General features: G+C 32.8%; 2 protein-coding genes across 3 annotated transcripts in view; one reads left to right on the top strand and one right to left on the bottom strand.

Annotated features, from left to right (window-relative positions):
- The window catches only part of LOC127834898 (uncharacterized), a 19,783-nt gene extending 4,874 nt beyond the window's left edge, over window positions 1-14,909 (bottom strand). For both annotated transcript variants that reach the window (XR_008028271.1, XM_052361020.1), the window contains exons 1-2: window positions 13,774-14,909; window positions 10,098-10,326 (exon numbers count right to left, since the gene is read on the bottom strand). Coding sequence is in view for 1 of the 2 variants with exons in the window: in XM_052361020.1 (XP_052216980.1) it covers window positions 10,124-10,326; window positions 13,774-14,668 (1,098 nt within the window). In the remaining variant the exon portion in view is untranslated. The remainder of the gene's footprint in view (window positions 1-10,097; window positions 10,327-13,773) is intronic.
- LOC127834901 (uncharacterized) overlaps window positions 1-15,713 on the top strand; it is a 173,385-nt gene that overhangs the window by 24,776 nt on the left and 132,896 nt on the right. The window lies entirely within an intron of this gene.

Below are 15,713 nucleotides of genomic sequence, written 5' to 3' on the forward strand. Positions count from 1 at the left end.
GGTTCCTTATTCCTTATTCAAATCGAATAAGGAACTGGAATTTTCTTTCTATAGATTATAAGTCAAAATGAACCAACGAGACGAATAACTCAACGAAAATTATTGTAAATATATGTCGGGTGTAACAAATATTAATTGCAGTTCGTTTCTACTTTTTTATTTGATAATAATATACTTCCTTATTCGTTTTGAATAAGGAATAAGGAACTGGTTATTATTCCCTTTTCAAATCGAATAAGGAACTGGAATTTACATACCAAACAAAATATTAAAATGAACCAAAGGGACCGATAAATCAATGAAAATCATTGTAAATGTAGGTTGTGTATCAAAAAAACATTAATTGCAGCACATATCTATTAAGTTTCTTTTAAAGGTAACATAGTCCCTTATTCCTTATTCGGATTGAAACAGGAATAAGGAACTGGTTCCTTATTCCTTATTCAAATCGAATAAGGAACTGGCATTTTCCTACTAAACAAATTATTAAAAGGAACCAAAGAGACCAATAAATCAATGAAAATCATTTTGAATGTAGGTTGGGTATAAAAAACATTATTTGCAGTACATCTCTAATAAGTTTCTTTTACTGATAACATTGTTCCTTATTCGAATTAAAAAAGAAATAAGGAACTGGTTGACGCATTGAAATCGCTTTGCATCCTTAATCATATCCCCTTGTAACTGTTTAGGTATTAGAACGGAATGGGATAGCTAAATCATGACTGGTATTCAGCTATCGGAAAGTCTTCTCTAGAAGTTAGGGTCAGAAAAACTGCAAGAATTGTATTACACATATAAATAAAAAAAATCGTAAAGTCAGTTCCTTATTCGGAAGCCTTTATTTCTGAAAATCACTTTCGGATATGTTATATTTAAGATGTAGCGTGGGTTATTTAAGCATGATTATGTTATATGGACGTATTCTGTCACATTTCTTTTTACATTCTATGTCAATATACACGCTGAAAACAAGTATTTTTAAGAGGATAATTAGGAAATGGTATTGTCTTTCTCAAACATAAATTAAAATTAACCATATAATATAAAATGTCGATGAAAATCATGGTTTATATAGGTTCGAAGTTAAAAATATTTATTGTAATATATTTCTACCTACTATTATTTAATAATAACACAGTTCCTTATTCAGTGCGAATAAGGAATAAGGAACTGGTTCCTTCTTCCTTCTTCAAATCGAATAAGGAACTGGCTTTTTGATACTAAACAAACTATTAAAATGAGCCAAAGAGACCAATAAATCAATGAAAATCATTGTAAATTTAGGTTGGGTATCAAATACATTTTATTGCAGTACATCTCTACTATGTTTCATTTAATCATAACCTAGTTCCTTATTCGGATTGAAAAAGGAATAAGGAACTGGCTCCTTATTCCTTATTCAAATCGAATAAGGAACTGGCATTTTCTTACACACACATACAAATAAAAGGAACCAAAGACCCATATATCAATGAAAATCATTTTAAATGTAGATTGGGTGTTAAAAATATGTATTGTAGTGCATTTCTAAATAGTTTTTTCCGTCATGATAACCAGTTTTTGTGGAAAAAAGTAACCAGGTGCACTGTCTTCGGAACAAAAAGGACTGGTTACCACCAAGACCAGTGCTAGTTTGTCGTTTATCACGACCTTTAATCTGGTGGCAATTTTGAAGATCGCCGGATGTACCGTTGGCATCCAAAATGAAGAAGACGCATTTTCGGAGATAGAAAATATATTTAAATATCAGCACTCAAGTAAAGCTGGTATACGCATGTGTTTTTTAATTAGAATACAAAATACGGAGGAATCTCTATGGAACTTTCCAGAGGCCTGTGAGTGGCTGCTTCCGGTGCAGTCGCGCGTTTCTCTGTTCAATCCGAATAAAGAACTAGGTTATCATTAAATGAAACTTATTAGAGATGTTCTGCAATTAATATTTTTTATACCCACCTACATTAACAATGATTTCCATTGATTTGCTGGTCTCTTTTGTTCATTTAAATAGTTTGTTAAGTATGAAAATGCCAGGTCCTTATTCGATTTGAATAAGGAATAAGGAAACTGTTTCTTATTCCTTTTTCAATCAGAATAAGGAACTAGGTTATGATTAAATGAAACATAGTAGAGATGTACTGCAATTAATGTTTTTGATACCCAACCTAAATTTAATTGATTTATTGGTCTCTGTGGTTCATTTTAATAGTTTGTTAAGTATCAAAAGCCAGTTATTTATTCGATTTGAATAAGGAATAAGGAACCAATTCCTTATTCCTTTTTCGCACTGAATAAGGAACTGTGTTATTATTTAATAATACTTGGTAGAAACGTATTGCATTAAATATTTGTAACTTCGAACCTACATAAACCATGATTTTCATCGATATTTAATATTATTTGGTTAATTTCAATTTATGTTTAAGTAAGGCAATACTATTTCCTTATTATCGTCTTCATAATACTTGTTTTCAGCGTGTATAGTCACATAGAATATAAAAGAAATCTGACAGAATACGCCAATATAACATATTCAAGCTTCAATAACCCACACACCATCGTAAATATAACATATTCGAAAGTTATCGTCTGAAATACAGGCTTCCGAATAAGTAACTAACTTTACGCCCAATTCCTTATTCAGAGGCCATAATTTCGGATACTTTTATTCGGATCATTTTATAATAGCACAGCTTTATAGTAGTTATTATTGGCGATTTTTTGTGTAAGATTTGTTACTTATATCTCTGGTACAGTTCTTGAAGTCTTATCTGACCCTGAACTTTGGTCAAGACTATATAATAGCTGAAAACTAAACATGTTTTAGATATCTTGTTCCGTTTTCATACGAAAACTGGTACGAAGGGATATGATTAAGAATTCAAAATGATTTCAACACGTCTCCATAAAAGAAAGACTGCATCGGAAGCAGCGGTCCAAGTGCCACTATAAGATTGAAAAGTTTCATCGGAATGCCTCAATATTTTATTTTATAATTGAAACGAAAAAGCGCGCATCCTAGCTGTAAAAGTGTGTTTTCTTCTGATATATTGTTAGTGCAGATACGAGTTTTCTCGCTCATGCAGACCGACAGTACATTCGGCGACTTTCAACCTCGGCACAAGACGAATGCCAATGTTCCTGACAGAGTTGTCATCCGTACGACGTCACTGATGTCACAATAAAGCGAGATTGAACCAGAAGCAGCGGCCACGGTGCCTCTATTAGACTGGAAAGTTTCATCGAAATTTCTCTGTATTTCGTTGATGCTGTTTGTTTTTTTAATTAAACACCAAAACTTTTGTTTTTGTTTATTCAATATAATACATTCAATGTATACATGTATATGATTATACAACATAGTGATTGTACAAAGCAATAAAGTTCAGACATGTTATACAATATATGCTAATATATATTTTTTCTAAAGAGAAAAGAAAAGAACAACAGAAGAATAGTTATGAAAAATGATGAGTTGTATAAAGTCGGAAGAAAGCATACTGGACTTGTGTGTTTTTTTGTATATTCACAATGATCTTATAAGATTGAAAAAAATATACACAAATATTTTAGAAAGATAAACTAACATTAGAGTGAAATGTATATAAGTGGACAAACATTATGAGAATTTAATCCGATTCCATTTTTGTTCAAAGATTTGTAATGTGTCATTACTGAGGGCTATTTCTTTCTCAATCTGGATTTTTAGTTTAAGACTATGGACAAAACAATTAAAATTTGGTACTTGTTTTTTGTACTTCATGTTAAAGATAAAATATTTCATCAATATAAGAATAAAATTCACAATATTATTACAGTCTATTGATTTCAATGAATAATTTCCGAAACTTACATTTAAGAAAGATAGTTTAACGTTTAGTTGCTGTTGTTCAAGAAAAGATACTAATTGATTCCAAATAGGCTGGATGTGTTTGCACTCCCCAAAAAGATGTTCTATAGTTTCTATGTTTTCACCGCAGAAGTCACACAGATTTGAGTTAGATAATTTGCATTTAAAGAGATATTTATTTGTAGCTATAATTCTATGGATGTATTTATATTGAAAATTTCTCAGTGTGCTTTCAATAGTTGCTTTATATGGCATGGTAAATATGTGTTTCCAATTAAGTTCATGTTCTCCGAAAAGGACTTGCCATTTATTTTGGATTTTGGAGTTTTCTGTAGGGTTTTTAATTTGTAGTGTGTAAAATATTTTATTCCGTTTGTTTTTTCTTCCAAGTATGTTTTCTACGAATGTTGTTTGAGTGCATGGTGTATTTTTTGTATTGATTTCAGATTTAATATGTATGGGTATGCTTTTGATTAGTGTGTAGTACTTCAGAAAATTATTTGAAGGTATTCCGTATATGTAGCATATATCATCAAAAGAGTAGAAATCCTTAATTCTGTAGTCATATAATTGGTCGACATATTTAATGCTTCGTTCAAACCAATTTTTATAGAAAAACGTCTTATTGTTTAAAGTTATGTCTTTATTGTTCCATAAAATAATTTAACTGCTGGTTTGGGTTTCTAGGTTATGAGTGACATCACTCCATGCTAATAGAACATCAGACAGAAATATGTTTTCGTTTGCAATTTCATGTAAGATAGTATTGCTGATGTTGCATTCAAAGAGTAAGGAGTCAACATTTTTTTTAAGCATTTTCTGGTAGAATAATTTCCATTTACTAGTATTGGTATCATCTAGGTATCTTTTAACCCAGCTGCATTTGATTGCATTCAAGAATGAGTCAATGTTCGTTAATTGGATACCTCCATTTTCTACAGATTGAATTAACTGAGTTCGTTTTATTTTATCAGGCTTACCGTTCCATATGAAATTAAATATTGCCGATTTTATATCGTTAATAACATCATTTGGTGGATTTGGGAGAACTGTTAATACATAAATTAATTTAGGAAATGCAAACGTTTTCAATACTGTGTTTTTTCCGAATAGTGTAAGTTTACGGTGATGCCATGATTTTAAGCAGCTTTTAAAATTCTGTAATTTAGGTAGTATGTTTTTAAGAACTGTATCCTTTTCATTATTTGTGAAAGTAATTCCTAACGTTGTGGCTTCATCGGATGTCCAATTAAATTTCATTTCTTTTTTATAAAGGACATAACTTTGTTTTAATTTACCTACTCGTAGCACAGTACATTTACTTTTGTTTAGTTTAAGACCCGATGTCATTCCGTAAAGGGTTAGTGACTCTATTAGGTTATGGAAAGAATCGTAATTGTCGTTTAAAAAATAAGTTGCATCGTCAGCAAATAGGGACTGTTTGATATCTTCATCAGGTTCTAGTGGTATGCCTTTTATGTGTGTATTTGATTGGATGTGATGTGATAGATACTCGATGCAAATAATAAATAGCGATGATAAGAGTCGACATCCTTGTCGAACCCCTCGTTCGATGTTAAAACGGTTTGAAAAGAAGCCATTGTTAATGATTATACTGTTAATATCGGTATAGAATAGTTTGACCCATTGAATGAGACTTTCACCAAAGTTCATATTTTCTAAGCAAGAGAACATAAATGAATGATCAAGCGAATCGAATGCCTTTTCAAAGTCTGCAAAGAATATTAGACCAGGATTGTTTGAATTGTTGAAATAGTTTATGCATTCTTTGATAAGACCAATGTAACGTCCTTTTATGAAACCAGATTGAGATTTTGAAATGATTGATGGTAATATTTTTTTAATTCTGTTTGCTATACTTTTAGTTGCAATTTTATAATCATTGTTTAGTAAACTAATCGGGCGCCAGTTTGATAAGGATTCTAAGTTTTTTCCAGGTTTAGAATAAGTGATATTATACCTTGTTTTTGTAGCGTAGTTAAGTTTTCGTTGTTAAATGAATAGTTAAGTGAATTAATTAGATGTGTTTTTATATCGTTCCAGAATATTTTATAAAATTCGATTGTGATGCCATCAGATCCTGGGCTTTTGTTATTTTGCATTTCTTTTAGGGCTAATCCACATTCATATTCATTAAGCAATCCGTCGCACAATTCTTTTTCCTCTTGGTTTAAAGCGTGATGTGTATTTTTAAAAAGGGTGTTATTTTCAACATTTTTTCGTTTATAGAGGGTTTCGAAAAATAAACGTTGTTCTTCTAGTATTTGAGTTATGTTTGTTATATCTTGGCCATTGACTACTAATTTGTGAACAGTTTTTTGTTCACTTCTACGTTTTTCAATGTTTGCGAAGTATTTTGTATTTCTTTCATTGTGTTCAACATGCTGTGCACGCGCTCTTAGTATTATTCCATTGAGATGTGTATGATAGATTCCATCTAATATTTGTTTTTTAATGTTATTTCGTTTTTAATGTCGGTGGTATCATTTGTGTTTGCTTGATGCAATTGTTTTTCAAGTGTTTCAATGGTTTTGATGGTTTCAGTTTCAAGTTTGTGTGTTTCTTTTTGTTTAAATGATGTGTATCTAATTGTTGTGTTACGTATATTTCCTTTAATTACTTCCCATAAGGTGTTTGGGTTTGCATCTTTATTATTTTGAACTGTATTTAATATTTCCTGTTTTATTTGTGTTTGATATTGTGTATCCAATAAGATGCTGTTGTTAATTTTAAAGTATCCTGGGCCTCTTTCAGGTTGTATTTTGTGCAGTTTAAGTTCAACTAGAGAGTGGTAACCAAAACTTGCATAGCTGAAATTGGGTAGTTTTATTTCAATAGATTTTCTATCTCCGAAAGCGCGTTTCCTCGCTCTATGATGCCTACTTTACATCCGGCCACCTTCAACATTGGCGCACGATTAAAAGTCATGAGAACCGACAAAATGGCACTGTTCTCGGTGGTTATAAGTGATATCTTTAGATATTGCAACTGGTTACGCTTTCCTTATTCAGCCGCGAAAACGGCACTAGGTTATCATTACACAAGAATACTAAAAAGAAATGTAATGTAATAAATACATATTTTTTATTGCCAACCTACATACACAGTGATTTTCCTTGATTTATTCGTCTCTTATTTCATATATTATTCATATTTTATTTGTTAAGTAAGAAAATACCAGTTGATTACTCGATTTGAATAAGGAATAAGGAGCAGTTCATTATTCCTTATTCAAATCGAATAAGTAACTATGTTATAATTAAATTCAACAAAGTAGAAATGCACTGCCATTAAATAATTATACCCGTCCAACATAATCAATAATTTTCTTTGAGTTATTCGTCTCGTTGGTTCATTTTGATTTATAATTTATGGAAAGAACATTCCAGTTCCTTATTCGATTTGAATAAGGAATAAGGAACCAGTTCCTTATTCCCTATTCGCACTGAATAAGGAACTGTGTAATTATTAAATAATACTAGTAAGCAATATATTGTATTAAATATTTTTAACTTTGAACCTACATAAACCATGATTTTCATCGACATTTTATATTATTTGGTTAATTTTGATTTATGTTTGAGAAAGGCAATACCATTTCCTAATTATCCTCTTCATAATACGTGTTTTTAGCGTGTTTAGTGACATAGAAAGTAAAAAGAAATGTGACAGAATACGTCCATATAACATAATCATGCTTAAATAACCCACACTACATCTTAAATATAACATATCCGAAAGTGATTTTCCGAAATACAGGCTTCCGAATAAGGAACTAACTTTACGCCAATTCCTTATTCAGAGGCCATAATTTCGGATACTTAAATTCGGATCATTCTAGAATAGCACAGCTATATATTCGTTATTATTGGCTATTTTAAATGTAAGATTTTTTTTTATTTATATGTCTGATACAGTTCTTGAAGTTCTTTCTGACCCTTACTTCTAGAGAAGACTTTCCGATAGCTGAATACCAGTCATGATTTAGCTATCCCACTCCGTTCTTATACCTAAACAGTAACATGGGGATGTGATTAAGGATGCAAAGCGATTTCAATGCGTCAACCAGGTCCTTATTCTTATTTCAATACGAATAAGGAACTATGTTATCATTAAATGAAACTTATTAGAGATGTACTGCAAATAATGTTTTTATACCCAACCTACGTTAAAAATTAGTTTCATTGATTTATTGGTCTCTTTGGTTCATTTTAATAATTTGTTAAGTATGAAAATGCCAGTTCCTTATTCGATTTGAATAAGAAATAAGGAACCAGTTCCTTATTTTTGTTTCAATCCGAATAAGGAAATATGTTATCATTAAAAGAAACTTAATAGAGATGTGCTGCAGTAAATGTTTTTTGATACCCAACCTACATTTACAATAATTTTCATTGATTTATTGGTCCCTTTGGTTCATTTTAATATTTTGTTTAGTATGAACATTCCAGTTCCTTATTCGATTTGAATAAGGAATTAGGAACCAGTTCCTTATTTTTTATTCAAACCGAATAAGGAACTATGTTATTATTAAATAAAACAAAGTAGAAATGTACTGCAATTAATATTTGTTACATCCGACATACATTTACAATAATTTTCTTAAAGTTATTCGTCTCGTTCGTTCGTTTTGATTTATAATTTATAGAGAAAAAAATTCCAGTTCCTTATTCGATTTGAATAAGGAATAAGGAATCAGTTCCTTATTCCTTATTCACACTGAATAAGGAACTGGATAATCATCACTGAAAACTTAGTAGAAATTTATTGCAATTAGAATTTTACATATGCACTTAATATATAAATAATATGTTAATTTATATGTGGTTAATTTTGGATGAATTTCATTGATGATTAAGTAAGAAAATGCCAGTTCCTTATTCGGCTTGAATAAGGAATAAGGAACTGTATTATAGATAAAAACAAAACATGTTTAAATGTACAAGATTGATTTTTTATCATTTACATGTACAATAATAGTATATGCTTTTGGTTTTGTTGATTTGAAATTAGTATTCGAATTAGAAAATATCGGTTCGGTTTAAACAAGAAATCATACGCACGCGCGAAGATGAAACATGAATATGTAACGTAATACATAAAGTAAATGTATTCGAGTTTTTTTGTTTTGATTTACTTTAGACATGTTTACATAATTGTCCTTTAAAAACCTATAACAAATATGTTTTTCGTGAAAGGAATACGGAACAGTTCCTTATTCCTTATTCGAAAAAGGAATAAGGAACTAGGAAAAAGGAACCAACTTATCACCCATCAGTAAAATGAGTCAGTAGATTTGAGACTGCGTTGCTTTCAATCGTGATCTTTTGAATTACTGGCTAGAACTTAACTGCCAGGCTTATGTCTGGTTTTCACTATCGTTCAAACCATCATTAACGCAATAATTGCACCCAGCTGCAATCTGGTCACAATTAGTTGTTTAATATAGACGCTACGACATATTTCGAGTAGGTTCATTATGTCTTACACGAATAAATGTTTTGCTTACCATTGTTCAAGACCCTTAAATTATAAATTAATTAAATCGTCTGAACCTTGATTAAATTATTTCTTGCGATAGCAACACGTCTTTATGGTGTCCACGTAATGCTCTCACCGTCGCACGATTCGACAAGGGCGCTCAATCGTCTACTCGTAGTTGATCGTGGTCTTTCTTTGATATTTTATGCTAAAATTGATGACAATGAGGTTTTTTTATTTCGTTATACGATACGTTAAGCTGGTTTGTGATCTGGTCGATCACGATATGATCTGTTCAAATATGATAATACGTGTTTCATTTTGATTATCTGAACGAATCCCCGATGAGTGTCGATCGTACTCGATCATTTTAAATGGGTTTCCCTAATTTTAGTCGTGTTCTGAGAAAACTGGGCATAATGCATGTGCGTAAAGTGTAGTGTCAGATTAGCCTGTGCAGTCCGCACAGGCTAATCAGGGACGACACTTTCCGCTTTTATGACATTTTTCGTTTAAATGGAGCCTACTTAGCAAAAATCCAATGTAGGCGGAAAGTGCCGTCCCTGATTAGCCTGTGCGGACTGCACAGGCTAATCTGGGACGACACTTTACGCACATGCATTATGCCCAGTTTTCTGCCAGTATTCCAAATGATCCAGCGCATTTTGTCTTCGTTTTTAACTAATGTACGTGTCACACATAGATACATTCCATTAGAGATACATTTAATAACGAGTATACCTACCTGATCTACCGCCACGGATCAAATAATCATTGGCCTCCTCCTCGGCCACCGTCGAGATCCACAAAACTTCCTCTATATCCTGCCATGCTGCCTCTGCTGTATCTGGAGACCGAAACACGAGCATACATTTGTATACCACGAGTATTCCTGTGCCCAAATCCTCCGCGCCCACTGCGACCGCCATCCAGGTCACCGAATCCTCGATCATCACTTCCTGTGGGACTGAAACCTGCAATAAATATGTGTCACTGTTACTTATAATAACAATAAAGGGATAGCTATGCATCGCTTTTTTATTTACGTATTTTTTTTGTGAGCGAAGCTCACAAACAAGGGACAAAATTGTCACAAAACCAGGTTTTCATTGTGAAAAAAAATCTGATAAAGGGAGAAAACTCAAACTGAACTTTTGAAATGACCATAAAAAATTAACCCCCTTTGTAAGTTTTTTTTTTTAAATCTATTTTTAGTCGTGGCGACCTTGACATTGGAGATATTGACGTGATTCTTTCGTGGGACACACCGTCCCATGATGGTGAACAAATGTGCCAAATTGATTTTAAAATCTCACAATGAATGACATAGTTATGGCCAGGACAAGCTCATTTATGGCCATTTTTGACCTTTGAACTCAAAGTGTGACCTTGACCTTGGAGATATCGACGTAATTATTTCGCGCGACACACCGTCCAATGATGGTGAACAAATGTGCCAAATGATTTTAAAATCTGACGATGAACGACATAGTTATGGCTCGGACAAGCTCATTTATGGCCATTTTTGACCTTTGAACTCAAAGTGTGACCTTGACCTTGGAGATATCGACGTAATTATTTCGCGCGACACACCGTCCAATGATGGTGAACAAATGTGCCAAATGATTTTAAAATCTGACAATGAACGACATAGTTATGGCCCGGACAAGCTTATTCCGCCAGCCCGCCAGCCCGCCAGCCAGCCAGCCAGCCAGCCCGCCAGCCAGCCCGCCCGCATTCGCCAATCTAATAACCAGTTTTTTCCTTCGGAAAACCTGGTTAACAATGTAGACGCAATTTTGCAAATCAGTATGGCTTAGCTACGGTAGGGCCCGTAATCCATGACTGCCTGTGTGGATAACTGCAGTAAAATTTAGCAGACGACAAATGCTTAAAAGCCGGATCTCACTTGCTTGATTTTGCAGTGGTAAAATGTTAACCTACATTAACTAGTGGGCTGGGTTTATCTGCCAGTGATTTGCTGATAACATTAAATTGTTTATAAACAGAATCTGTATTTACATGTAAACTTGATTTGAGTTATCCGCTAGCTATTGGCTGAGAGAAGTTCATAACCTTTCAAATGGGCTGTGCTTAACATTTACAGGGAAATTTGAATTTCAAGCAGACAACAAAAAACTTCTTTCTGTAAGTCAATAACTATATAAATTACAAGCACCAAATTACACATACATATTGTTTGTATACTAAAGCATATGTATGCCAAATTTCATCGGAAAATATTAAATACAAACTTAAATATTTTGAAAATAATCTTTTATGTTTTCTGCTGTTTACACACCAGTGTACAACTGTAAAGTAGACATTTTATACTGCTTCTCTGGTGTTTAAAGCGTTTGCTCTAACCACCTCATCTGCCTGTTCTCACTGGTACACTACATAGTGTGTATTTAACAGCTTGTAAGATAACGTTGGCCAGTCTAGTGTTTATCATTGAAATCTGTACATATTGGCTGCTTTCATGGAAAACGAGGCTTAAAGGGACTGTCAACCACGACGACGAAGAAAATAAAAGTTGTAAAATACCGTTTTTTGTTACAATTATTACTTTATATTGATTAAAATATTGCGACTGGTATTTTACATTACTTAAAAAAAGTTGTTAAGTTTTCATATTTTCAGTATATTCGGTAATACAATTTACTGGGTATGTCTACCAGGTAACTACCAGTTAACTATACATAACGCAAGTAGATTGATCATCATCGTCACGTGGTAAACCCAAGAATGCAAATTGTGCATGCGTAGTGAATTGTATATATTTTATATATAAAATGATCAATCTACTTGCGTTATTTATAGTGTGTATATCGTTATGTCACATATTTTCGCAACGTACTTTCGATTTCACATCGCGAAATTTTATTACCGAATATACTGAAAATATGAACTTTTTTTCAAGTAATGTAATACACCAGTCGTGATATTTTAATCAATATAAACTAATTATTGTAAAAGAATACGGTATTTTACAACTTATCTTTTCTTCGTCGTCGTGGTTGACAGTCCCTTTAATGCATGTCAAATAAGATTAGCTTGCGCACACAGATTAGCTGTATCAATTATTTGGAAAAAAAACACACATCTCGACCTGTGCTTTAAGACACACTCTTTATAAATTTGAATGGGTTGTGGTCATTTCAAACTTGCGATATAAAAATCTATAACATAATTTAGAAAACTGAGTTGCGTCTTAGATTATACCACAGCGAACAAATTCAGTGCCTTCAGCGCTCTGATTAATTATGTGGGGAAAGCCAGTAGCCTTACATTTTTGGGAATAATATATAGACAAATGTACACACCTGATTTTGTACCTATGCGTCCAGCTTTTAATACATAATGATTGAGTAAATAAGTTACACAGTTTATAGAGTGATTGAATTTAGAGAGTAAATTTTCGCACATTAAAATAAAGGCATTTTATGATTTTTTCAATGGACCGGAATTAAACTCACACTCCATCTGTAAGTCATGAAGACAACACAAGACAAAAATCAGCTAAATATCTTACAGCGTTTCGTTCAAACACCCCGGAAAACGGAAAACTTCGAAGTCCAACGCCCATAACTTCACCAAAAGTAAATAAACCGGTACGCAACTCACAGTTTATCTGTAGGTCATGTAGGTAGACCCACATACCAAAAATTAGCTCTATATATGAAATCGTTCCGGAAAACGGAATGCCGGACGGAATGCCGAACTGAAGGACGGACAGTAAGACTGCTATATGCCACCCTAACGCGGGTATAAAAAAGAAATACGCAGATAAATAATATCCGGAATTTCCCATAGTGAATATAAATTGCCGCATGCGTCAATAGTCCACACCATTTTTTCGACTTAAATTTCTGTCTCATCACTGACAACATCCGATACTCAAATTTAAGTAAATATACTTTAAAGAAGTTTGTATAATAACCATATTTACACGAAAAAAAATCCAAATTTACTTATTAACTTTTTAACAACGTCTATTCAGGACTTGTTTCATACTCTATTGCTACAATTGCAATGATTTATCTCAATCTAATAAGATCTGGTTTGGTCGTAAGTCCACCATTAAGGCCATCATTTTATTCATGAAATATTTAACCTAAAAAAGTCCGTTGTACGTCTTTTGGAGAGAGCGTCCAAATCCATTCATGATTAAATTGATTGAACGTCAAAAAAATAATACGCCAGGCGTTCACAGTACGATCAGATTCCAAAAAAGTTACCATTATTTTGCAATAAGAGGACAAAAACTCGTTTTTCTGACGATCTTGTTCGCCTTTTATTTACATGTAAACCTTGCAAACAATGCCAAACCAAACATACGTTTTCAGGAAAATATTACTTTACACTAAAAATTAAATACAACCAACTATTATGACACTATTATTTCGCAATAAAAATACCTGTCTTGTTTCCACCGCAATGCAGTTGTATGAAATTGTTTCCCATCTCAAGAAGTGTAGTCAGCTCTTTTGGAAACGACACTGTCACGATTGATGAGATGTTAATCGCGTCTTGTTTATTTAAATTTAATTCAACTGTGTTAAGTTTCTCCTTAAACTTTATTGCATAAATGTACTGTTGGATAGGCGTTCCGTTTTCTAAAATGTCACAAAACATAGCCAATTCTTTGAGTATTTCTTCCTTTAATTTGGATGCGGCCTCAAGTTTATTACCAATGCGTCTGACCTCTGATATTTTGAAATCGATTGCCCCAGATAATAATTTCTGCTTAGCGTCTTCAAATAGTTTTATAATGCGATCTCTCATTGTGTCTATCACTGAAGAAATCTCTGCAACGGATCCATCTAAACTTAACTCAGATTTCTTACACTGCGCTATTATGGCATCAGCATCGGACTTTAATTTTATAAACAACTGTTTCAACTCATGAAGTTCATGTCGTTTTTGCCCGCTTTCGTTGTTTATGTCATCCAAATGATCACATTTCCTGTGAATGAATAAACATTTACTACAACAGAGTTTGGAGTGATCATGACAGAAAAACTCTATTTCCTTGTCGTGCTCCTGACAAATATCAAGTCCTTTCATACCGACTCCCACCGGTACAGATTTTCTATCCCGGCATTTGACAATATCATGCTTTCCACCTTTATACACGGTATGCGGATTTTTGCAGGCATCACACAAGAACTCATCGCAGTCATTACAATTAAACGTAGCAGTTTTTGAAACGTTGGTCTTCATACATGGCTCACAAGATTGTGTGACAGAAAATTCTCCAATAAAGTCACCTGCAGAGTCTCGTTTAAAACCATGTTTTTCCACTGTCGCCATTATGACCGTATTGCAATAACACTTTTTTCTTCTCGGTGTTAAACTTCTTCTTTGGATTTTAAAACCAAACTTTCCATAAATATTCAGACAAATAACATAGACAGTTTAAACAAGATTATCCTGGCCTGATAATAATATATCATTATCTTTATGGAAATTATCTTAAAACCAAACAAGAAACTATGGCAACTAAATTGCAATTGTACTCTCAGCTTGATTACGAAATGTCTTCACTTGTGTACCAACAAAACCCGTCTTGCTCGTTAAACTGCATGGGGTGATATTTAATACTTGTGTACACACCTCCGATGTCTAACTACACTTTTGTGTTCAGAGTATTACAGTCCTTTTAAAGTGTGTGAATAATGCGTGGACTGAAAGCACGGCTTTGTGTTATGTTTTCTGTAAACAAACTGCCATCACAAATACAGTTACACTACTTATAATTTATATTCGGTCTGGAGCATAATAGCTTTGATGACTGAATGTTGTGTACATGTCTGCATAAATTGTGATTGAATTCTCTATGTTTTCTCTTCTAGCTGCTTCGTTGTTGTTTTTTAATTTATTTGTTTATTTTTATATTGCTGTATTTGCTTTATATGTGGACTAGAGTGTTGATGAAAGTCGTTCAAAAGTCTTCATTAAGTGTATTTGAAAATTTCCGACCGATTTACATTATTTCGAGTGCGCAATGCCACTCTTGCAAACTTAACTGCTTAAAGATATATCTTGATTGTGATGAACTGAAATCATATCAGGTTTTTACAATAAATTGTATTTTCTTAATATAGCTCCTCCGGAACAAAGCTATATTAACGCTCCTTCTAACTATAGGAATAATAAGGCTCCTTTTAAGTAAAGCTATAATGAAGCTCTTCTGAATAAAGGAATAATAACTCTCCTTCTAAAGTAAGGAATAATAAAGCTAATTTTAGATAAATGAATAATGAATCTCATTATAATTAAAGGGATAATGAAGCTCCTTCTAAATAAAGGAATAATAAAACTACTTTTAAATAAATGACTACTTTAGCCCCATTCA

This window comes from Dreissena polymorpha, chromosome 6 (assembly GCF_020536995.1).
Source record: "Dreissena polymorpha isolate Duluth1 chromosome 6, UMN_Dpol_1.0, whole genome shotgun sequence".
Lineage (NCBI taxonomy): Eukaryota > Metazoa > Mollusca > Bivalvia > Myida > Dreissenidae > Dreissena > Dreissena polymorpha.